The following is a 25,731-nucleotide window of genomic DNA, read 5'->3' as shown; positions in this document are numbered from 1 at the left end:
ATTGCGCGGTCATGCAACACTGTACCCATATGAATTGTTTAGCATTTTGTTGAGACCGATAAAACTTTATTTTGGTGGTATTTATTCACCACTGGGGTTTTTATTTTTTTTGCTATATAAATGAAAATGTCCAGAAATTTTGAAAAAAAGTGTTTTTCTTATAAAATTTTGCAAAAAAATAATCTTTCTTCATAAATCTTGGCCACAATTTATTCAGTTATCTTTTTAGTAAAAAAAAAATCCAAATTCGTTGTTATAATTTTTCTAAATTAGTTTTTTTACATTTTTTTTTTTTTTTTTACACCATACTGTCACCCTAGCTGTACAGTGTCACCATAGTGACACTGTACTACTTGTGGGGGGTGATGATGATTTTTTTTATTTTTTATAATTTCTCCTTCTCTGGCTGCGTTCTTGCAGCCATTGAGAAATACTGTGTGAGCTGTGATTGGTCACAGCTTGTCACATGGTACAAGGCTGTTGCGACTAGCATTGTACCATGTGATCTCTGTGATCATTCACAGATTTCACACCTACTAAGCAATGATGTCAGAAGTGACATCTTGCTCACTACTATTCATGTGATCACTGATTGGCCAATCAGTGATCACATGATCGGGACCTCATACAGAGGTCCCGTACAACAAACTGTGTTCTTGTTCTACACAGTCCAAAAATCAGGTGCAAAATGATCTTGCCTCACCTTAAAGCAGAGCTCCATCCAAAAGGGGAAGATCCACTTGTCTGTTCTTCCTCCCCCCACACCCCCCCCCTTGCCACATTTGGCACCTTTTTTTGGGGGGGGGGAGGGTGAACACTACACAGATCCCAGAAGACTGGCGAACAATCTGGAGGCACAGCGTGACTCATGTATGCACAGTGGGCACCAGGTTGTGAAGCCACAAGCTGTCACAGCCGGGTGCCCACAGTTGAGATGCTATCACCAAGGAGAGAAGAGGGAGAGAAGGGACGGAGCAGGTGAGCACATTGCTGGATCCTAGGACAGGTGAGTGTTTGAGTGTGTATGTTAAGAGTCAGCAACTACAGTTTTTGCAGCTGCTGACTTTTAATAAACACAAAAACAACTGAAACTCTGTTTTAAACTTACAAAACATGCATACATTTTACTATATAAATATATTTACTATATATTGGCAGCACAGTGGCTAATTGTTAGCACTTCCACCTGGCAGTACTAGGGTCGTTTGTTCGAATCCCAACCATAGCACCACCTGCCTGGATTTTTCCTGTTCTCCCTGTGCCTGTTTGGGGTTCTTCTGGGTACTCCGGTTTCCTCCAACACTCCAAAGACATGCCAGTAGGTTAATTGGCTCCTGTCTAAATTGGCCCCAGTATGTATGTGTGAATGTGAGTTGGGGACCTTAGATTGTATGATCCTTGAGGGTTAGGGACTGATGTGAATGTATGTTGTATGTAAAGCACTGCATAAATTGACGACACTACAGTATATAAGTTCCTGTAATAAATAACAGATTATTGACTAATGCTACAATTTGTTTTCCAGGTGGAGCCCAATGCTACCATTGCAGACATAAAGAACTTGTTCACCAAATCTCGTAGGTATTTAGAATGGGTACTGCTAATCCTTACATATCAAGACCCCCGTGGTGACCTGTAAAAAGAAGAAAAAAAACCTGCTCTAATTAAAAGCTGTTAATGGTACTTAAATGATAGCCTGGAGGCTGCTCCATTACAGCTCACCACCTGTTTGTTTAATCAGATATGAAATAGCAGGATTAACCCTGGAACCTGACCTGGCAGCAATACATTGTAAATTGGGCTGTGGTCACATTGCTTGCCAGTGTGGGTCAGATCTCATTAGAGCCTCTGTCACCCTGTGTTTGTATGCATTTAACTTTACTGGAGGGGGAATAGGAAAATGGGAGAGTGCCTTTTGACAGCAGTGATGCCCAAGGCTATGACTATTCATTATGTCTAAAACCTATCCTTTTAGCATCTTATTCACTGATTATGCCCAGCAGTGTGGCAGCACCTGTAATGCAAAAAGCTGTCACCCTGGACCCTGGGTTACTATTTCTCCAGCACCACACTAGTGTTTCTATAGATCTATGAAGGTTATTTGTACTGGTTGTGGTATAATACAGTATAGTAGTAGTTAGTCACACTCAACTTGGCTTGTTCTGTAATGATTATATTATCTCCTCGTCCAAGTGGCATCCTCGGTTCTAATCAATTGAGCTGAAGAAGCTACTTTGATGAATAGTTACACTTGCCCTCTAGATGATTTACATCCCCCCCTTCCTGACCAAGACAATTTTTGTGATACAGCACTGGGTTATTTTAACTGACAATTGCGCTATAAACAAAGACTGACAATTTTGAAAAAAACCCAAAACAATGTTGTTGACTTTTTGCTATAAAAATATCCAGAAAAAAAATATAAAAGTCAAATTTAGGCCAAAATATATTCTGCGACATGTCTTTGCTAAAACAAATCCCAATATGTGTAAAGTAATTGGTTTACGTGAAAGTTATAGCGTCTACAAATGACGGTATATATACTGGGATTTTTAAAAACATTTTTTATGCTAGTAATGGCGGTGATCAGCGGCTTATGGCGGGACTGTGGCGGCCATTCTGACACTGGGGGGAACTGACTAACTGCCAATGACATCCCCAGTGACACAAATACAGTGATCAGTGCTAATAAAAAGCACTGACACTGTACTAATGACACTGAGTAGGAAGGTGTTAACATCTGGGGTGATCAACGGGTTAGCTGTATGCTGTGTGTGGTTTACTAGGGAAACATGCTGCTTTGTATTGCTCTGCTATGCAGAGCAATATAAAGCAGCATGTTGGAGCTGACAGGGGAGAGATCTGTGCTGTTTACAAACAGCCCTCTCCCCTTTCACTGCTCCTCAGCGGGGAATCTCAGGCCAGGACCCGGTGATCATCAGCTGTAGCCACCAATGTAGACACGGGTAGGGCCTGCCCGGGAATGCAAAATCACGTATATATACGTGATTTTGTGCATCCCTGCCACCCTGTAGCAGTAGTTCTGCTAAAGGGTGGCGGTGAACCGGTTAATATTACAGAACAAATCCATTTAAGTATGAACAACTGCTATTCGATTTAGCGTTTCTGTATTCCTGCTCTCTGCTTGATATGTAAACTGCATTTGTGCTAAACTGTGTTGTGTTTTTTTAGATCCTGAGTGGTACCCAGCCAGGCAGTCATTGCGTTTGGACCCTAGTAAGTAATCTTTATGCTTGCAGCAGATGCTGTAAACATTGCAAAGGGATAGTTTTAATTGTCTATTAAATAGGAGGACATCAATAGGAGGACATCAATAGGAGGACATCAAGACACTCTTATATATTTTGATTTCTAAATAATAATGTGTTCACAAAGTACGTTTAAGGCCTCATGCACACTAGACATTTCTCTGTCTCTCATAAATGTCTTTCTTCCTAGCAGCACCATTTTGGCATAAAAATTCTTGACGCTTGTAAAAGTGTTTAGCTGCTTCAAGGACTAATAATGTAATAATGTATACAGAGCTACGCTAAATTGTGTCTTCTTTATCTGCCTGGAGTTCACCTTGAAGAAATCCTGTCATTTTTCCAGGGCAGCTTGGTGTGCATCAGCTGTGATTGGACATAACTGATCGCAGATCGTGGTAAAGGGCCAATGAGAGCAGTCCTTTACCATGTGATCAGCTGTATCCAATCACAGCTGATCACAGCATAAACAGGAAATCCCAGTTATCGGCAGTCCTTTTTTCCTGCTGACAGCGCGTGAGGAGAGGAGAGCCGGTAAATGTTGATCTAAACAGGGGACATCTACACTGATAATCAGTGCCCATCAGTGATGCCTGTCAGTCCCTCCCCATCAGTTCCACACATCAGTGCTGGCTATCAGTGCCCATCAGTGCAGCTTCATCAGTGCACATCAGTGAAGGAGAAAATTACAAAACTTTGACAAGAAAACATTTTTTTTTTTTTTTTTTAAATTTGTTAATTTGTTTTCCCATTTGTTTAGCCAAAAATAAAAACCCAGTGGTGAATAAATACTACCAAAAGAAAGCTCTATTTGTCTCAAGAAAATGATAAAAATTTTGTTTGGGTACAGTGTTGCATGAGCGAGCAACTGTCATTCAAAGTGCAACAGTACTGAAAGCTGAAAATTGGCCTGAGCAGCAAGGGGGTGAAAGTGTCCACAAGGCAAGCGGTTAACATAATTAAAGGAGAAGTACAGCCAAAGCTTGTTTGGCTGTATTTCCCCTGTGAATCACAGGAGTGCAGTTAGTTCTGCACTTCTGTGACCCATTTTCAGATGACACAGGGCTAAAGTCTGCTGTTGGCTGACGTCACTCAGCCAGTCTAGGCTGGGGAAAGATACTGACTTTGAAGTTGGGATCCACCCAGATTCCTGGACCGGCAACTAGCTCAGCCTTTCAGCGATCTACTGAGAGCCTTCTACAGCCGCTCCCACCCCCTCCACAGCCCAGTGCTCCAGTGAGTAGGGGGCAGAGTAGACGGCAGTGATTGACAGTCACCACTCTCTGCTCAGAGCAGCAGGGAGAACTGAGCAATCAGTGGTGTCTGATCACTCAGGACTCGGCTTTAGAGCCAGCGTGGTACAGATGCAGCAGCAGATTGATGCTGCATCCACCTAGGTAAATTTAAAGAGAAATAAAAAAAATCCCAAAGTTCTCTTTTAGCATGGTCTTAAGGGAAAACTACCACACTTGCTTTTTTTTTTTTTTTTTGAGGGATGTAAGGTAACATGTCATACTGCTATTTGTCGAATGTGTTGGGGTCTTGGTTAATTTTTTTTTTTTCTGTATATGTTTTATGAATGTTATTGGGAGTACCTTCCTGGGTTAAATGTTCTATATGACCTCTATGTGACAGAGGGAAGATCTCTAAAAGATGAGGACATTCTGCAAAACTTGCCAGTGGGAACAACAGCAACTCTGTACTTTAGAGACCTGGGAGCACAGATCAGCTGGGTCACTGTGAGTATATGCAGATGCTTTTTAGAAATGGTGGACAATACCTTTCTTGTATATGGACATAGGTACTGTGTAAATCATACAGAGGATGTCTGTTATCTTATGCCTATGCACTGCTGCACATATATGTAATTGTGTAAATGAATCATGCCTCGATGGTGTTATTAATGACAGCTGCTATCACAGTGAGGAGGCTCACCAGTTCCCTGTTATTGATTGCTGTTCTTGTACATTGACCTTCCCTTCCCTCTACTTTGTAATCAGATGCAAAATGTACACAACTACATTTTCTTTTAGACTTTGCCAACCATTTGGGAAAGGATTGCAAACTCTCTCGGGTATTTTTTTGCTGACTGTGCCCCCACTTGGGACCTTTCACTTCTCCTCGTGTCCACGCACTCTACCTAAAATTAGGGGGAAAATCGTTTTGGCTGGAGTTATTCTTTAAGTATAAAGGAAAGAAAAAAATCAAATGCTTATCTGTGTAGTGAATTAAATTGATCTAAACTCAGTTTAAAATCCCATATAAACTTTAACATGGTAATATAATTTCAAAAGTTGTTTTTAAATATACAGACTACTAAAATAACACCTGGTTGGTGCTGGTGCGTCCACCGTTTCTTGCTCGTAAGCTCATTGCACCATGCTGGCTGTCTGTTGGTCCTCCTACCTTTTGTGCAATGGCACAATACAGTCCATGCCATTTTGGAGAGAGAAAAGCTAACATATCAACATAGGGGTCACCCAAAGAAAGTCCAAGAAGTTTGGTCCTCTTGGCCATCACTCCCTTCACTTTAAAAAAGGCAGGATAGTGGCTTAATGGTTGCCACTTCTGCATTACAGCCCTGGGGTTATCGGTTCAAATCCCAAGCAAGACACTACCTTCATGGAATCTGTATGTGTGTGAGTTTCCTCTGGGTATTCCAGTTTCCTTCCGCAGTCCAAGGACATGCTGGTAGGTTGATTGGCTCCTGTCTAAAATTGGCCCTAGTATGGATGTGACATGGGGACCTTAGATTGTAAGCTCCTTGAGGGCAGAGACTGATGTGAATGTACATTATATAAAGCGATGTGTAAATTGTCGGCGCCATTTAAATATCTGAAATAAATACATTTTATAAAATGACAATTCAAAAAAATGACATTAGTGTGAACAAACTAAATGCCATCCAGTTGGGGGTTTACATCTACTTCAGTCTTTGCTCAATAGTCGTCATGGCTTGTTTTCCCTCTTTGTGTGAAACCCCACATATACCGAGTTGTCTGTATATAGATACTATGCATGGAGAGAATGGAGCGCGATCTGCTAGCGTAGGCACACACATAGCTTCAGTTATACTGATCTTGGCAACTCCAATCAAACTAACAAGAACAGGATACCAGCTGCTCTTGTGGTGCCAAGTGTGCCTCAATCAGCAAACATCAAAGTCAAGGCCAAATGTCCTCTTCAGTGTAGTACATACCAAAGTACAAGTGTCTGCAAAGTGGGGGGGTGCCGCTCGTGTTCAGCAAAATGTCAGCTCTTGATTCCCCATAGTGTGGATATGCAGCCTTATTTTAGTGACCCTGTACACTCCTAGCTTGTTAAAGTGTACTTTTGGGTACAACACTGAAACATTGCTGCATGTTATTTCTAACTTTCTCAAGAGTATGGCAATATGTCCTGATGTTCAAAAAACAATCAGCTTCTGTAGTCTCTAGATTTGCCAAACCCAGTTCCTGATCTAGATCCTGAATGGTCAATATTGACCATTCACTGCAAAAGGTGACTACTAACCAGTAATGTGGCACAATAGCAAGTGGGCAGCAGCCAGCCCAAAAGCTGGTCATAATTTGCATCTCAGAGCGTACTTTTTTTTTTTCCCACTGGGCTCTAAAGGACCTCTTCAGAATATATAAAATGATGTACACTAGAATGCTCAGAGGGAGCTGCCATGGCCAACTTTATAAGGTATATGACTGACCTAGTAAGCAGCCAGTGATTCTTACTTGTTCAAGGTCAGTGACTTATTTGGCAATGTTATATAGACTTTTGATTTTTAACTTTCTGAGAAGAAAGTGATATCCTGACGCCCAGGGATTGGATTGTGTATGAGTAGTGGATACCGGTTGTAAAGGAATTTTAAATGTTATATAGAAGCTACACAAGCAAAAATTGTGTTCTGCCTTGCTTAGAAAAATTTATCGGTGAGAGGAAGATCAACTATAGAGAGTATATGAGTTCAGTGACTGACATCATCTGATGACCTCATCTGTTTAGGACTTGTTCACACCATAGCGCATTACTGTATTAAACTGTAGATGTGTGTTGCCATTAAAAGTTAGTTGCACCTCAGTGCACATTTCCAGCGTGCTGCAACGCAGATATGAATATGCTCTGTGCTTTGCATTGAGCTGTGCTAACAAAAATCACACAGAACCTATTTATTCAAGAGTTGATGGCTCATTTAAAGGATAAGTTCACCTTTATAAAAATAATACACGCACATCTTTTTGCAGGTAAAAAAATGTGCATTTATTATTTTATTTTTTTTTACTAGGAACCTGTAAAGCATTGCACCTGCGATCAGCAGAACCCCGCAAAGGTTGCTTTTTTTTTTTAACCACTTCCCAGGCCACCAGGAGCGGGTGGCTGTTTTTAAACTGCCCCCCGCATTCACTGCCTGTGCACGCATGGCACCGCAATCCGATGCCTGCTGTGTCCTCCGGACACAGCAGAACACACCAATCGCTGTACGGGACCTCTGTGTGAGGTCCCAATTCATGTGATCACTGATTGGCCAATCGGTGATCACATGAATAGTAGTAAGCAAGATGTTCCTTCCTGACATCATTGCTTACTACTTGTGAAATCTGTGAATGATCACAGAGGTCACATGGTACAAGGCTATTCACAACAGCCTTGTACCATGTGACAAGCCGTGACCAATCACAGCTCTCACAGTATTTCTCAATGGCTGCAAGAATGCAGCCAGAGGGAAGGAGAAATTATTGCTTTTACAGCCTTTATGGGTGTAAAAGCAATCAGTGTAAAAAAATTAAAAAAATCTTCATCACCCCCCCCCACAAGTAGTACAGTGTCACTATGGTGACACTGTACTGCTAGGGTGACAGTATGTTAAAAAAAAAAGAAAACATAAATAATAATACAAAAAGAAAAAATTTAATTTTTGAAAAATTATAATTTTTGGTTATAACTAATTTGGGTTTTTTGTTTACTAAAAAGATAGATTAATACATTTTGGCCAAAATTTATGAAGAAAGATTATTTATTTGCAATATTTTATAGGAAAAATTTTTTTTCAAAATGTTTGGACTTTCATTTATGTAGCAAAAAAATAAAAATCCCAGTGGTGAATAAATATCACCAAAATAAAGTTTTATCTGTCTCAAAAAAATGCTAAAATATTCATATGGATACAGTGTTGCATGACCGCACAATTGTCATTCATAGTGTGATACCACTGAAAGCTGAAAATTGGCCTGGACTGGAAGGGGGTGAATGTGTCCGGACTTGAAGTGGTTAAATTGTGACAGCAAATTTAGAGAGAAAATCCCTGGCTTACTGTTACTAGAGGTGGCAGGTCGGGGAGAAAGTGCATTTTACATGTTCCCAAAGGTGAACTCATCCTTGTAAAAAGGATGAGTTGTCTAATGGAAACAGCTTTGATGTCTAAAAATTTGCATTGCAGCACATGACTATATGGTGTAACTAGAAAAGCTACAATTTCTGGGGAAATTGTGTGAAGTGTTCTTGCCTCCACCAGTAGTCTACAACTGGAGTGGGCGGAGTAACTGGGTGGAGTGGTTTGAAAATGAGGGAGTGATGGCAGTTTAGAAATCATGTCCTGATTTTTCAGCTCCCACTCTAGCTTTTGTCAGCTCACACTCTAGTTTTGAACATTCCGCCATTCATTCCTATGGGACCAATTGCGCCACAAAAACGCAGATATTTCGTGAACCATTTGGCAAAACGTTCCACAAAGTAATAGCACACCAATCGGGAACAATCCGCACGTTTCGGTATATTACTGTCTATGTAGTGTAAAAACTGTGGGAGGAGTTAGGGTGGTAAATTTGGCTATAATAATAAGAATATATATGTGAGATAACAGTAAGTGGTCTGCCATGCAAGAACACTTAAATAGGACCTGCAAGTGTATTTAAAGCTCAAACTTTGTTTAATTTTGAGAGAATAGATAACAGTTTTGGGGTTTTTTTGCCCATCTATATCCAGCTGGGTACAGTGAAGGAAATAAGTATTTGATCCCCTGCTGATTTTGAATGTTTGCCCACTCACAAAGAAATTATCAGTCTAAGAATCGAATGTTCGGTGTATTGTAACACCGAGACAGAATAGCAACAAAAAATTCAAAAGAAATGCATGTCTAACAAATTATGCACTGATTTGCATGTTCATGAGGGAAATAAGTATTTGATCCCTTTCACAAAACCTGGCTTAGTACTTGGTGGCAAATCCCTTGTTGGCAATCACAGAGGTCAGACGTTTCCTGTAGTTGTCTACCAGGTTTGCGCACATCTTAGGAGGGATTTTGGCCCACTCCTCTTGGCAGATCCTCTCCAAGTCATTAAGGTTTAATGGCTGATGTTTGGCAACTTGAACTTTCAGCTCCCTCCACAGATTTTCAGTCGGATCAAGGTCTGGAGACTGGCTAGGCCACTTCAGGACCTTAATGTGCTTCTTCTTGAGCCACTCCTTTGTTGCCTTGGCCGTGTGTTTTGGGTCATTGTCATGCTGGAAAATGAGTCCATGACTCATTTTCAATGCCCTGGCTGAGGGAAGAAGGTTCTCACCCAAGGTTTGACAGTACATTGCCCCGTCTAGGTACTGCACGTGCTTTCTTCTGCTGCTGGTGAAATATGAAGTTGAGGCTGTTGCAGTTGCCATACTGGTTTTATATGTGACGGGTTTGTCTTTATACCTCCAAGCAGTAGTAGAGTCAGCACCTGCTGAGTGTTCAGAGAAAAGATGCAGGAATGAGGGGTCAGATAACATGAGTTCCTTTTCGACGTTTTTTTGTCATCGATCTCCAGTCTTTAATGTCTAATCCCTGTGCTTGGCTTCCTGCCTGCTCTGTGATTTGTAGATGTTTAGAATAGACCGATCAGAAACGTACATGGAATTCTGGGAGCTTGTGCCTCAGCAAACCGGGTGACGACTGTTCTCATTGTGTTAGCGGGTGTTTACAAAAACTGCTACAGAGTAAAAATAGCAGTGTAATCTTTCATTTTCAAAATGCAGAGATGCTCAGCAATGATTGGGATTTTGAAAATGTGATTATTCTGTATTAAAGTGTTATCCAACCAAAGCTTTTTTTTTTTCACCAGACGGGTAATAAAGTAAATCTGCAATGAGGACACAGACAACAATAGACATCTGACATGCAGTCTAGGATTCTCTTACTTTTCTAAATAAATATAGTTATTTTATATCTGTTTTACTGTGGGAGATGTTTTTCTCACTTCCTTTCCTGTCTGGTAGAACTGTTTTTCCCATGACAGTTACAGCAGAACTAAACTCACCTTGGCTCCAGCGATGCAGCATCCCAAAGCTCCCTCGCTGACATCTTTGGGCAGCCGGCTTCTGGGTCTCGATTGCCAGCTGTTGTCATTGCCCGGGGGAGATGGTGACATTGCTTCCGCACATGGGTGGACAGGCAGGTACAGTGGGGCAAAAAAGTATTTAGTCAGCCACCAATTGTGCAAGTTCTCCCACTTAAAAAGATGAGAGAGGCCTGTAATTGGCATCATAGGTAGACCTCAACTATGAGAGACAAAATGAGAAAAAAAATCCAGACAATCACATTGGCTGATTTGGAAAGAATTTATTTGCAAATTATGGTGGAAAAAAAGTATTTGGTCAATATCAAAAGTTCATCTCAATACTTTGTTATATATCCTTTGTTGGCAATGACAGAGGTCAAACGTTTCCTGTAAGTCTTCACAAGGTTGGCACACACTGTTGCTGGTATGTTGGCCCATTCCTCCATGCAGATCTCCTCTAGAGCAGTGATGTTTTGGGGCTGTCGCTGGGCAACACGGACTTTCAACTCCCTCCAAAGGTTTTCTATGGGGTTGAGATCTGGAGACTGGCTAGGCCACTCCAGGACCTTGAAATGCTTCTTATGAAGCCACTCCTTCGTTGCCCAGGGCGGTATGTTTGGGATCATTGTCGTGTTGGAAGACCCAGCCACGTTTCATCTTCAATGCCCTTGCTGATGGAAGGAGGTTTGCACTCAAAATCTCACAATACATGGCCCCAACCATTCTGTCCTGTACATCAGTCGTCCTGGTCCCTTTGCGGAGAAACAGCCCCAAAGCATGATGTTGCCACCCCATGCTTCACAGTAGGTATGGTGTTCTTTGGATGCAACTCAGCATTCTCTCTCCTCCAAACATGATGAGTTGTGTTTCTACCAAACAGTTCTATTTTGGTTTCATCTGACCATATGACATTCTCCCAATCCTCTTCTGGATCATCCAAATGCTCTCTAGCAAACTTCAGACGGGCCCGGACATGTACTGGCTTAAGCAGGGGGACACGTCTGGCACTGCAGGATTTGAGTCCCTGGTGGGTTAGTGTGTTACTGATGGTAGCCTTTGTTACGTTGGTCCCAGCTCTCTGCAGGTCATTCACTAGGTCCCCCCGTGTGGTCCTGGGATTTTTGCTCACCGTTTTTGTGATCATTTTGACCCCACGGGGTGATATCTTGCGCGGAGCCCCAGATCGAGGGAGATTATCAGTGGTCTTGTATGTCTTCCATTTTCTAATTATTGCTTCCACAGTTGATTTGTTCACACCAAGCTGCTTGCTTATTGCAGATTCAGTCTTCCCAGCCTGGTGCAGGTCTACAATTTTGTTTCTGGTGTCCTTCGACAGCTCTTTGGTCTTCACCATAGTGGAGTTTGGAGTGTGACTGTTTGAGGTTGTGGACAGGTGTCTTTTATACTGATAAGTTCAAACAGGTGCCATTGATACAGGTAATGAGTGCAGGACAGAGGAGCCTCCTAAAGAAGAAGGTACAGGTCTGTGAGAGCCAGAAATCTTGCTTGTTTGTAGGTGACCAACGACTTATTTTCCACCATAATTTGCAAATAAATTCTTTCCAAATCAGCCAATTTGATTGTCTGGATTTTTTTTCTCATTTTGTCTCTCATAGTTGAGGTCTACCTATGATGCCAAGTACAGGCCTCTCATCTTTTTAAGTGGGAGAACTTGCACAATTGGTGGCTGACTAAATACTTTTTTGCCCCACTGTAAGTATTTTTAATGCATAAGAGACAGAGCATGCCTTTTCTGCATTAAAATTCCTGCTTATTTGCTCTTTTGTAATTTTTGTTTACCTAAAGTTCCACTATAAATAAGGGGAAATCTTTTTATTATGATATCTTTTATTGAATTTTCGAAATATATAAAAAAGATTACATTGCAAAAACCATCATAAATCCTTATTACATCATATACATTCCTTTATAACCCATCCCTCCCCCAAAACCACCCTCACAAAATTACCCTGTCCAATTTCATCCTTATCCTCTCTTTCCCCTCCTGTTGTTCTATTTGTTTATCTAGATCACTTTAGCCCTTTAATTTCTCCTAATCTACTATCAGGGAACCTTTCATTTTTTTAAGTATTTTTCTGATGTTTTAAACTTATTCCATTTACCACAAATCTTACTAAATTTTCCATTTCATCCTCCATGAAACAAAGTTCCTCCATCCTGTTAACGTGTTGTAGTCTATCTATCCAATCCTTCATTGTTGGTGGATCCTGGGCTTTCCAAAACGTGGGGATTAAACCTTTAGCTGCACTAATCAGATGGTATACCAAGTATTGTTTTACTGACATCTCTGTTTTAAAGAAGAGACACACCCATGGGTCCTTTTGTATAGGCGTCCTCCCAATTTCCTGTATAAAATGTGTAATCTCTTGCCAAAATAACTGAATTTTTGGGCATTCCCACCATATATGAGTCATTGTCCCTATTGCCCCACACCTTCTCCAACATAAAGGTGATACTTCTTCTTGCTGTTTATGTGCCACATTCGGTGTACAATACCATCTAGATCAGCAATGGGCAAACTACGGCCCGGGGGCCGTATATGGCCCGGCGGACCTTTTAATCCGGCCTGCGGAGCGTGGCAAAAATTGGCTGTCAGGATGTAGGCGGGGCAGCGTGACGAACTCCTCTCCTCTCACAGTCCGCCCTGAAGACCGGAACGGCGCGGGAACACGGCGAGAGGAACGCGCGGAGCAAAGGTAAGTGAATTGACACAATATGGAGAATGAATTACTATATGGGGGATGAATTACTATAGGGGGGATGAATTACTATAGGGGGGATGAATTACTATGGGGGATGAATTACTATATGGGGGATGAATTACTATATGGGGGATGAATTACTATGGGGGATGAATTACTATGGGGGATGAATTACTATATGGGGGATGAATTACTATAGGGGGGATGAATTACTATAGGGGGGATGAATTACTATAGGGGGGATGAATTACTATAGGGGGGATGTATTACTATGGGGGATGTATTACTATATGGGGGATGAATTACTATGGGGGATGAATTACTATATGGGGGATGAATTACTATATGGGGGATTAAATACTATATGGGGGATGAATTACTATATGGGGGATGAATTACTATATGGGGGATGAATTACTATGGGGGATGAATTACTATATGGGGGATTAATTACTATGCTTACTATGGGGGAATATTACTATACTTACTATGGATGGCATGGTAGTGGCTGGGCCGGCCAGCAGCTAGTCTGGCCCCCGGGTCCAATATATGAACCCATTGAAGCCCTCAAGTCAAAAAGTTTGCCCATCCCTGATCTAGATAAACATTTATAGTTCATCTCAACTATATTTGTGTTCATCACCCCATGCATTAACTTAAACATTTTCCTCTTCTGGTGATCATTCATTTTTTTTTTCCAATTCTCTTTCCAAACCCTCCAAGAATGACGGGGATCCAGCTCCTTCCAATTCAACCAAGACCTTATAAACCTTGGAGATTATGGGGTTTATTTACTAAAGCTGGAGAGTCCAAAATCAGACTCCCTTCTGCATAGAAACCAATCAGCTTCCAGGTTTCATTGCCAAAGCTTCATTGAACAAGCTGAGGTTAGAAGCTGATTGGTTTCTATGCAGAAGGGAGTCTGATTTTGGACTCTCCAGCTTTAGTAAATAAACCCCTATGTGTCCACATCCCATCTTAGAACTCAAGAGTTTTCAAATGGGAGCATGTCCCCAATGAGGGGAAATCTTTTTAACAGTACCCTGGATAGCAGTGGAATTCAACAGGGGATGTAGTCCTCCATTCTATTCAAAATGAAAAAAAAGGTTTTTGCTAGACATTTTACATGTTTTACAATGTTGCAGGCTTACTTGTGAAAGGTCTATACTCGCCTTCTAATTAGGTTTACCTTGTCACAGCTTGCTTGAGTCAGAGCTGAAAGGCCTACCCTCTGAACTGCATGACCACATGTTTATTATGTGTGCTGTGTCCCCACTCCAGAGTATGCATAACAGTGAAGTGACAGTCTTGTAGAAGGAGAGTATGTAAATAACTGCAGGGTGTCTGTTATTTGATGCTGTTATGTACACTTGCCAGTGAAGGGAAGACTCCTGTTAACGGTCCAAGGTCGGGAAGTGGACAGGAGCTGCAACTGTCTCACTTCTGTACCTTAGCGCAAAGAGTCAGACATAGACAAAGTAAGGACTCCTGTCTGTGGGCATTTTTTTCCTGCATTTAGCATGCACGTCAAATGCAGGCCACCAAAATCCATTGACTTCAATTTAGTACACGTGACCTTTAACAGGCTGTGTTTGAATTGTTTTGCATTGCGTTTCTTGGACACTGTGGGGATTATTTACTAAAACTGAGGAGTGCAAACTCTGGTGCAGCTCTGCATAGAAACCAATCAGCTTCCGGGTATTGCCAAAGCTTAATTGAACAAGCTGGAGTCAGAAGCTGATTGGCTACCATGTACAGCTTCACCAGATTCTGAGTGCTCCAGTTTTAGTAAATCTACCCCTGTATGTCCCCTTGTAGTATGTTTGAACTGCAGGCAAAGCCATTTGAATGTATGCATTTGCTTACAACATGAGCCCCAAGTAAAGCCAAGTAACAAAGTAAATAGAAATCCTTAGGTAAGCTTTTAGCGTTCTAAACATGTAACCTGAATATTGAAAAGCTTACTCATAACTGATTCTCTTTAGAGGAACTACACTGCATCTGAGCACCGCAAACCAAGAATTCTATTTAAATATTTTTTATTATGCAAAGCAAACTTCCCCTTCCATCCATGTCTTCAAGCTTTATTTTTCTTGAGGAATCATACCCCCTAGCATTTCTGGCTATGGCCATCTTGAGCAAGGGCAGATGATTCATGTAGCATTTATTTCCTGGATTCCACCTTCCCTCAGCTCAGGTATGCAGTCAGGAAGGTGTGCTTAGCTGAGAAAACACCTTCTCCACTCCTGAAGACTTCTGAGATGTATGACATCATTTGCCTAGAGCTGGAAACCAGGAAGTAACAGAAGAAATGTAGAAAAAAAGTTTAAAACTAGTAAATGTGATTTGTTGTCCGATCATGTTTAATGCTTATGCTGCTAGCATTAATAAACATAGTGCTGATTGGAGACCGTGAAGTTCCGCCTTAAATTATAAAGCTGACATCTGGGATGTGATTGGTGGTTTTTAGCAACACAGTTACAGTAAAGATTTATTATTAGTAGTATTATAAAGGATTTATATAGCGCCAACAGTTTGCTCAGCGCTTTACAATATAAAGATTTATATTATCTTGCAATGTCTGCAACATGTTTTGATTCTTATACTTGCTTTCAGGTATTCCTGACAGAGTATGCTGGACCTCTTATCATCTATTTACTTTTCTACTTCCGTGTCCCCTTTATATATGGTCCCAAATATGACTTCATCACAAGCCGGCACTCCGTTGTTCAGTGAGTATTCTACGTAGATTATAGGAATAGTAGTGTGTATCCTGGTCCAAAGTTGATTCTCTCCTTGTGTCTGCAATGCTTGTCAGGTGCCCGTCCAGGGAAGCATCCTTACTCTATTTCACTTGTCAAAAAGAAATAAACGGGTTGCCCACTGACACCATCACAGATGTAAAACCAGATTTAATGCAACAAATCGAGGATTCACAACACGAAGCGTTGCCTGTCCACCTCCTGCTGCAAAGTGTTTCATCCTACAGAAGTCTTAACCTCTTGCCTCCGCCTGCTGTTGATAAACGGCAGGGCGGTCGCACTCCAGGGCATAAACGGCACTTCATAAACGGCACCCGCCTTTTCTAGCTGTGCACGCTCCCTGGGAGCGCACAGCACCGCGATCCGGTGCCCGCTGTGTCCTTCGGACACAGTGAAACACCGATCGTCGGACGGGACCTCTGTACGAGGTCCCGATCATGTGATCACTGATTGGCCAATCAGTGATCACATGCAAAGTAGTAAGCAAGATGTCACTTGTGACATCATTGCTTACTACGTGTGAAATCTGTGAATGATCACAGAGGTCACATGGTACAAGGCTATTCACAACAGCCTTGTACCATGTGACAAGCTGCGACCAATCACAGCTCACTCAGTACTTCTCAATGACTGCAAGAATGCAGTGTTAAAAAAAAAAAAAAAATCTTCATCACCCCCCACAAGTAGTACAGTGTCACCATGGTGACACTGTACTGCTAGGGTGACAGTATGCAAAAAAAAATAAAAAATAATATAAAAATAAATTAAAATAAAAATGTAAAAAAAAATGTTTAAAAATTATAATTTTTGGTTATAAACTAATTTTGGATTTTTTTTTCTACTAAAAAAATAACGGAATAAATTTTGGCCAAGATTTATGATGAAATATTATTTATTTGCAAAATTTTATTTAAAAAAAACACTTTTTTTCAAAATTTTTGGACTTTTTCATTTACATAGTAAAAAAAATTAAAATCCCAGCGGTGAATAAATACCACCAAAATAAAGCTTTATCTGTCTCAAAAAAATGGTAAAAAATTAATATGGGTACAGTATTGCATGACCGCGCAATTGTCATTCAAAGTGTGTTAGCGCTGAAAGCTGAAAATTGCCCTGGACTGGAAGGGGGTAAAAGTGTCCAGACAGGAAGTGGTTAATCATGGTGATGAAGTGCGGTGGGGCAGGAGATGGAAATGTAAGATTATATCTTGTGAATCCTCTGTTTTTTTGCATTAAATCTGATTTTATGTAGGTGATGGTGTCAGTGTGCAGCCCATTCTTTTCTTCTACTCTATGCAGAGTCACTGTCTCCTGACAGCATAGCCACAGAACTATGGTGGGTATGTAGTTAGCAAGGACCATCTAGTGAAACCTATTCTTATGCTGTTATAGATGGAAGCAAAACAAACTTCCATTTTCTTTTAATTAATTCATAATAGTCTTTGACTCCATGAGCAAAGGTTAGATAAGATTGTTGGTCATTTTCGCACAGAAGAATTGTAATTACAGTTAGCTTTTAATTGAGCTGTCCTGTCCCTTTAAAAGTGACCACTGTGTATATGTTAAAGTGGACCTTGCAGTAAGCACACAATTTGCTTATGTAGCATCCCCCTATTCACAAAATGCTAGAGGGAAGTGTTTTTAAAAAAAAAAAAAAATTGAAACTAAAATGCAAAAAAGGCTTAACATTACTCCTCATTGGATATCTGAGGATCCCAAGTCTTATGAGAATGTGCTCCTGCACATTGGGGCTGATTTACTAAAACTGGAGACTGCAAAATCTGGTTCAGCTGTGCACAGTAGCCAATCCGCTTCTAACGTCAGCTTGTTCAATTAAGCTTTGACAATAAAACCTGGAAGCTGATTGGTTTCTATGCAGAGCTGCACCAGATTTTGCACTCTGCAGTTTTGGTAAATCAACCCTGTTGTCTTCTTTCAGGATCTGTCATACTGAACTTTCATAGGATCTTTTTGTGAGGCCCAATGCCAAGAGGCAGAAGTCATTTTGTTTTCCTCCAGCATTTTGTAATGAGGGGAGGGGGGCCAGATCCAGTTAAAAAAGCAAGTCCACATAAAATTCACCCGCCATTTTTTTGGACTCTCCAGTGGTTGGAGTTATCAGAAATAAAACCCTCATATTCTTTTAGTTTATCCTGTATACCTTAAGGCCCCTTTCACACAGGGTGGACTCCGTAAGGCCCCTTTCACACAGGGTGGACTCCGTAAGGCCCCTTTCACACAGGGTGGACTCCGTAAGGCCCCTTTCACACAGGGTGGACTTCGTAAGGCCCCTTTCACACAGGGTGGACTCCGTAAGGCCCCTTTCACACAGGGTGGACTCTGTTTAGCTTGGCAGGGGGATCTGTCTGCTAATCCCCTGCTGATTTAGAGTAGAGCGAGTGGATGACAGGTCCAAGTCCGCTCAGTTTATGCAGAGCAGACACGGACAGAGGCTGCTCTGCACTATGGGTGGTCGTGTGTAAACGGACTCCACTGTCTGTTTACACCCAACTGCCCTCCGATCTGCCTAGACATAGGGGGATAGATCCCCTTCCGTTTTTTTTGTTTAACAGATTGGATTGGAGGTAGATGGGTGTGAACAGACACAGGTCTGTCCACACCCGCCAGTCCCTAGGGGTGAATGGAGAGTCTGATCAGGTTCACTTGAAAAACTGACACTTGGACCTGATCGAACCCTTTGTGTGAAAGGGGCCTCAATCTGTGTATCCCATTGTGTGATGCTGACCACCAGTAGTGCAAACTCTCATAGTAGGTGGGACACTGCAGGGCTCACGTAGAGAATATAGTTACTCCAGGGATTGATACCACATAGAAGATCCAAATCGTAAGAGCTGTTGTGTGGACATATTCGAGAACATTTTGGAAGTGTTATCCTGCGTGTGTATAGCTCATATTGTATCTTTTCCAGCCTAGCCTGTATCTGCCATTCATTTCACTACATAAAACGTCTGCTGGAAACTCTGTTTGTACATCGGTTTTCTCACGGTACAATGCCGCTGCGGAACATCTTTAAGGTAACTGCTCTGTTTTTATGTTAATGTTTGAGGTTCAGAGACAATATATGCAAATAGTCTGTAAAATGTTTCAGACAGAGATCTGACTTTGCAGAAGGACCCAATGTATTTCCACCTGAAAAAAAAAAAAATAAAAGTCAGCAGCTACAAAAACTGTAGCTGCTGACTTTTAAAATACAGACACTTACCTGTCCCTCAGTCCAGCGGTGTCCTCACCACTGCTGGTTTCACCAGCCGTCTCCTCTCCCTGGCGCCGGCATCTTCAGTGTGGGCACCCGGCTGTGACAGCTTACGGCCTCACAGCCAGGTGCCGACTGCGCATGCGTGAGAAGCGCTGCACTTTGTGAATGGCCCCATAGTCTTCTGGGACCTGTCATGTGTCCCAGAAGACTACTGGGAGGGAGGGTAGGAGGGCAACTTCTGCTTCTGATCACCTAGGACAGGGGTAGGCAACCTGTTGTTTCGACTCTCTAGCTGTTGTGGAACTACATTTCCCATGAGGCATTGCAAAGATTACAAAATTGACAGTTACAACTATGACTTGCAGAGGCATGATGGAACTTGTAGTCCTGCGGCTCTCAGGTTGCCTACCCCTGTCCTAGGCGATCCCAGCGGAAGTGGGAGCGGGTACCTGTCAAATTCGGATACCCACTCCCCCCTTTTGGGTGGAGCTCCGCTTTAATGTTCAAAGCAAACTTTTCTTATTTTTTTTAAATTGCTTTGAAATAATTTTTGATCCTACGAACTTTGTTGATCAATTGATGAATTGTAATTGTAGCTGGCTTATAACTGAGCTGTCTAGTCTAATTAAAGGTGATCACTGGATATGTAAAGTGGATCTTGCATTAAAGTGGTTGTAAACCTCAGACATGAAATATGAATAAAGCATATCTCTCTATAGTGTATACTTCACAGCAATCCAGAGTGCTAAATGTCCTATCCGTCCACTGCCTTGTTCCTATGCTTTAAGCCTGAGTCACTTCTGACCAGTTTTCCTGACAATGGTGACAGGGGAGGGCACAGCCTGTGATTGACAGCCACAGTTCTATTTCTGTGTGCTGTGTGAAGGGTGGTGTGTCTCCTTCCTTGAGTCAACTCTCAGAGCTCACCTCACCAAGTGTAACTTCAGCTCCCCACCCCCTGCTTTTCAGAGCTGAGAGATCCTCTGTAAATTCGGCACTTTGGATGTAGGGAACAGACAACTTTAGATACATTTTATCCCTGTGTATCTCCTGAGGCCAGTCATTTCACTGTGAATATGGGAGGGTTTACAACCTCTTTAAAGTTGAATTCCAGATGAATTCAAAGCACTTTAAAAAGTTAGTTTGGGTCATGCTAAACAACACAACCTCTGTGTTTTCTCTGATACATTATAAAAGTATTAGCTACATATAGTAGTGTTTCGGCAGCAGTGTGGGCAACTAACTGTCTGCTGATGGAATAAAAGAGAGTCAGCCTAAGGCCGGCCATACATGGGTCGAAATTCGACTGATTTTTTTTTTGGCCCGAAAATTGGACCTAAGAATAATCGGCCAATTTTCGCTCTGTTAGTGGGTCAGTGGCACCGGCCGATTTTCGTGGTTCCTCCCCTTTTCGGTGGTCGGGCATGTTGGAAAATATGTGAAAAAAAGACCGATTTTCGCCTAGATGGTCAAATCGTACGATAATTTTTCCGAAAAGAATATGCGCATGAGCCGTGACCTGGAAGGAGCAGAAGTTTCACCTGTTATATGGGGTGAACTTTATGACTTGGTCAGGCGATTTTCGAAATCATTGATGGCACCATCGGATTACCATTTTTGATTTTCAGACAAGAAATCGCTCATTCCAACTATGTATGGCCTGCATAAGTGTAGGTTCACACGTGTGCGATGTGGGATACCACATGTACTTCACACAGGTATCTCACCGCATTTCTGTGCAAATCACATGTGATGTCTGTGCAGTGTGATCTGAGCCATACATTTGGTATGGCTCAGATTGCATTGCATCCACACTAAAAAGGTGCAGGACCTTCTTTTTTTTTTTTCCCCCTGCACCTGATTCCACCCATGTGATGTGAATTCTGGCAATCACACTGCATTTTGTGATCTGCTTTGCAGCGTCATTACTTTAACATTGACATTCACACCAGATCGCATGGATGCTATGCGATTGCAGTGCAGGAAACTCAGCAAATCCTGCGCATTAGTGTGAACCAGGTCTCAGTGTTTCTCTGCCATTTATTTTTTATCAATGAATAGAAAGCCTCCTCTGTTTGGTCAAGGTGGAAATTGTGACATCAACTGCCTGCCTCTCCACTTCGGCCAATCAGAGGAAAACCTTGCATGTCCGTCACTCATATGCCGTGTTACAGCTTAGTGAATTGAGACTTTTGTCATGAATGGGTACACCGCAGTCTAACTCCAGCTGCTAACATTATGAACATTTTTTTTTGGCTTTATTATTTGCTGGAAAATGTTCCACTAATCTTACTTTTTGTTGCAGAACTGTATGTATTACTGGGGCTTTGCTGCTTGGATGGCATACTACATCAATCACCCCCTGTATACACCTCCAAGTGAGTGTTTATACATTACCACTCTGTGATTCCATACAAGTGTACATTTAGTAATGATACAAATCATCGTCCTATGACTGTAATGTGGGGGGAGGAGTGAAAGCGGCTACCAAATCAGGAATAAAACTGTGAAAAAACTCCTGCGCCAACTAAATACTGTGCATTTAAGTTACATAGTTAGTCTGGCTGAAAAAAGACAAAAGTCCATCCAGTTCAATCCTAGGGAAAAAAAAAAAAAAAGTTATAATCCTATACCCTCAGTTGATCCAGAGGAAGGCAACAAAAACCCAGCAAAGCATGATCCAATTTGCTCCTGCTGGGAAAAAAATCCTTCCTGATCCCCCGAGAGGCAATCGGATATTCCCTGGATCAACTTTACCTATAAATGTTATATCCAGTTATATTCTGTGTATCCAAGAAAGAATCCAGGACTTTTTTAAAGCAATCCACTGAGCTGGCCAGAACCAGCTCTTGAGGGAGTCTATTCCACATTTTCACAGCTCACTGTGAAGAAACCTTTCCGTGTTTAGAGATTACATCTCTTTTCCTCCAGACATAAAGAGCGCCCCCTTGTCCACTGTGATGAATAACTACACCAAGTTCACTATATGAACCACTGATGTATTATACATGGTGATCATATCCCCCGTTATGTATTATACATGGAGATCATATCCCCCTTATGTATTATACATGGTGATCATATCCCCCTTATGTATTATACATGGAGATCATATCCCCCTTATGTATTATACATGGAGATCATATCCCCCCTTATGTATTATACATGGTGATCATATCCCCCCTTATGTATTATACATGGAGATCATATCCCCCCTTATGTATTATACATGTTGATCATATCCCCCCTTATGTATTATACATGGAGATCATATCCCCCTTATGTATTATACATGGTGATCATATCCCCCCTTATGTATTATACATGGTGATCATATCCCCCTTATGTATTATACATGGAGATCATATCCCCCTTATGTATTATACATGGAGATCATATCCCCCTTATGTATTATACATGGAGATCATATCCCCCCTTATGTATTATACATGGGGATCATATTCCCCCTTATGTATTATACATGGAGATCATATCCCCCCTTATGTATTATACATGGAGATCATATCCCCCCTTATGTATTATACATGGAGATCATATCCCCCCTTATGTATTATACATGGTGATCATACCCCCCCCCTTATGTATTACACATGGAGATCATACCCCCCCTTATGTATTATACATGGTGATCATATCCCCCCTTATGTATTATACATGGTGATCATATCCCCCCTTATGTATTACACATGGAGATCATACCCCCCCCCCTTATGTATTACACATGGAGATCATACCCCCCCTTATGTATTATACATGGAGATCATATCCCCCCTTATGTATTATACATGGTGATCATATCCCCCCTTATGTATTATACATGGAGATCATATCTCCCCTTATGTATTATACATGGAGATCATATCCCCCCTTATGTATTATACATGGTGATCATATCCCCCCTTATGTATTATACATGGTGATCATATTCCCCCTTATGTATTATACATGGAGATCATATCCCCCCTTATGTATTATACATGGAGATCATATCCCCCCTTATGTATTATACATGGAGATCATATCCCCCCTTATGTATTATACATGTTGATCATATCCCCCCTTATGTATTATACATGGAGATCATATCCCCCCTTATGTATTATACATGGAGATCATATCCCCCCTTATGTATTATACATGGGGATCATATCCCCCCTTATGTATTATACATGGAGATCATATCCCCCCTTATGTATTATACATGGAGATCATATCCCCCCTTATGTATTATACATGGAGATCATATCCCCCCTTATGTATTATACATGGAGATCATATCCCCCCTTATGTATTATACATGGTGATCATATCCCCCCTTATGTATTATACATGGAGATCATATCCCCCCTTATGTATTATACATGAAGATCATATCCCCCCTTATGTATTATACATGGAGATCATATCCCCCCTTATGTATTATACATGGTGATCATATCCCCCCCTAAATCTCCTCTTCTCAAGAGAGAATAAATTCAGTTCTCACTGTGAAGAAACCTTTAAGTGTCGGTGAATAAATGCTGCGGCTGACATCTATATGTGTTCCCACATAAATGTTCAAAATAATGATAATAAATGATGTAGCGCTGCTAACTAAAACATATCTAGGTGGCTGCAGGATTGAGGACTCTGCCTGAGCCACCAGACCAGCGTGGGGAGAGAAAACAAATGCACTGAAACCAATGGCAGTCAATTCCCGTTCAAGTTATTTCATCTGATAGCTAAGAGATGCAACCTGGTTGATACGGCTCATCTGAGGTAGAAGGGGTGCTACTGATACAACCAGGAATTTATCAAGGAGCAGAAGAGGGATATGGAGTGTCTATAAGGAGTGGAGGAGAGAAGCGGAGATCTTATATACACGTTTTTTTAAAGAGAACTGGAGGTGAGAGTTCTGGGAGCACTAAGGTGGCACAAGATTGCATGGAGTGGATTTTAAGCACGAAAGTCAGTGGTGGTCACATATATGATATATGGACTGATCTATTGAAGCAAATGTTTTGTATTTTGTTGTTAAGATATATTTGAAATAATTTACTTTCTGCACAGCATCATACTATATACCAGGGGCAGACTGACCATTTGGAAACTCGGGCACTGCCCCAGGGCCCGGGGTCAGTAGGGGGCCCCATGAGATGCCCCTGGTACCTTTTTCATAGGCTTTTTTGAGTTTGGACAAAGACACAGGGGCCCCATGATCCCCTATTGCCCAGGGGCCCCATGAGTTGTCAGTCCGCCCCTGCTATATACCATGTTTATTATGTAAATATGTTTTAGGTAGCAGCGCAACATCATTTATTTTCAATATTTTACCAAATCAGGAGGCCCTTATTAGAGTGCACCCGGCATTAGGGTAATGCTTTAGTATGCAGAAACTGCTTGAGTTTAAGGGCTTGTTCACACCATACGTGCATGAAAACTGATGGAAACACAACTCACTTGCAGAGACATCAGTTTACATCAGTTTTCATACGTGCTTCAATGAGTTTTATACACGTTGCAGATTCCTATGCAGAACAAATCTGCATGTGATACTAGTGTTGTGGTGTGAACAGGGCACATAGAGAACAATTGATTTTGTTGTGCCCTTGCAGAACGCGTGCAGAAAAACTGACATCTCTGCAACATGGTGTGAATGAGCCCTAAAGGAAACTACAGAAAAAAAGCCCTTGCTAAATCTGTTTAAAGTTAGAATTTGTACAGATGAAAGAACAAGGAGGAATTCTAATAGTACCCGCATGGTTTAAAGGATTATTCCCTCCTTAATAACACGAGTTACTTATTAGATTTAATCTTTCTGTTTGCTGCAATTCCCCAAAACGTATAAACGTATAATGCTGTCTTAGTACAGGCAGCTTGTGATACGTGCAAGTATAATTATTAATTCTCCAATTTATTTCTGCGTGGTCCGGGCTTTGACTTGTGAGCCACTGCGTGAACTAAGCGGTGCCCCTCCCTTCACTGTAGTGTAATTAGGGAGCCTCTTTCTAACCAATGGTTGAATGGTGGAAGAAGTGGTGCTTAAAGTGTAAGCAAGGTTTAAAACTTTTTTTTTTTTTTTTTTATCGCTTGGTAAGGGGTTAAAACCTGTCACGTTTTTATAGATGTCCATGTCCCTGCAGGGGAAATTCCATATGCTTATCTCTGTGAGATAAATCCTATAAATATTTCATGGTGACCACCATTTCTGCACCAGAAATTGCCAAAATTTTAGTTGTCACAGGAACTGGATTAGAGGGAAAGTCAACCTCTGGGGACACGTGTTCTTCCTACTTCCTGTTACAGGAATCTTCCCAACAGACACAAACAGCAAAACAAAATGCCAGAGGGGTCTTAACCATTCCCTGCTCTCTCTCCAAATTGTAATAACAAAAAAAAAATCATAACTTTCGCCCCAAGATTATACGTTTTGTAATCTGATTCAGTTTGGAACTTGTGAAT

The 25,731-nt window shown here is 41.4% G+C and overlaps 1 protein-coding gene across 4 annotated transcripts in view; it reads left to right on the top strand.

Moving 5' to 3' along the window:
* The window catches only part of TECR (trans-2,3-enoyl-CoA reductase), a 78,227-nt gene that overhangs the window by 44,300 nt on the left and 8,196 nt on the right, over positions 1-25,731 (top strand). For all 4 annotated transcript variants that reach the window (XM_089651768.1, XM_089651769.1, XM_089651767.1 and 1 more), the window contains 6 exons: positions 1,526-1,577; positions 3,193-3,237; positions 4,902-5,005; positions 15,907-16,022; positions 18,982-19,087; positions 21,575-21,647. In XM_089651768.1, the coding sequence (XP_089507894.1) occupies positions 1,526-1,577; positions 3,193-3,237; positions 4,902-5,005; positions 15,907-16,022; positions 18,982-19,087; positions 21,575-21,647 (496 nt within the window). The remainder of the gene's footprint in view (positions 1-1,525; positions 1,578-3,192; positions 3,238-4,901; positions 5,006-15,906; positions 16,023-18,981; positions 19,088-21,574; positions 21,648-25,731) is intronic.

This window comes from Staurois parvus, unplaced genomic scaffold, assembly GCF_062004578.1.
Source record: "Staurois parvus isolate SC_StPar_1 unplaced genomic scaffold, SC_StPar_1.0 ptg000662l, whole genome shotgun sequence".
In the NCBI taxonomy this organism is placed as follows: Eukaryota; Metazoa; Chordata; class Amphibia; order Anura; family Ranidae; genus Staurois; species Staurois parvus.
This window is presented reverse-complemented; position numbering and strand designations above follow the sequence as displayed.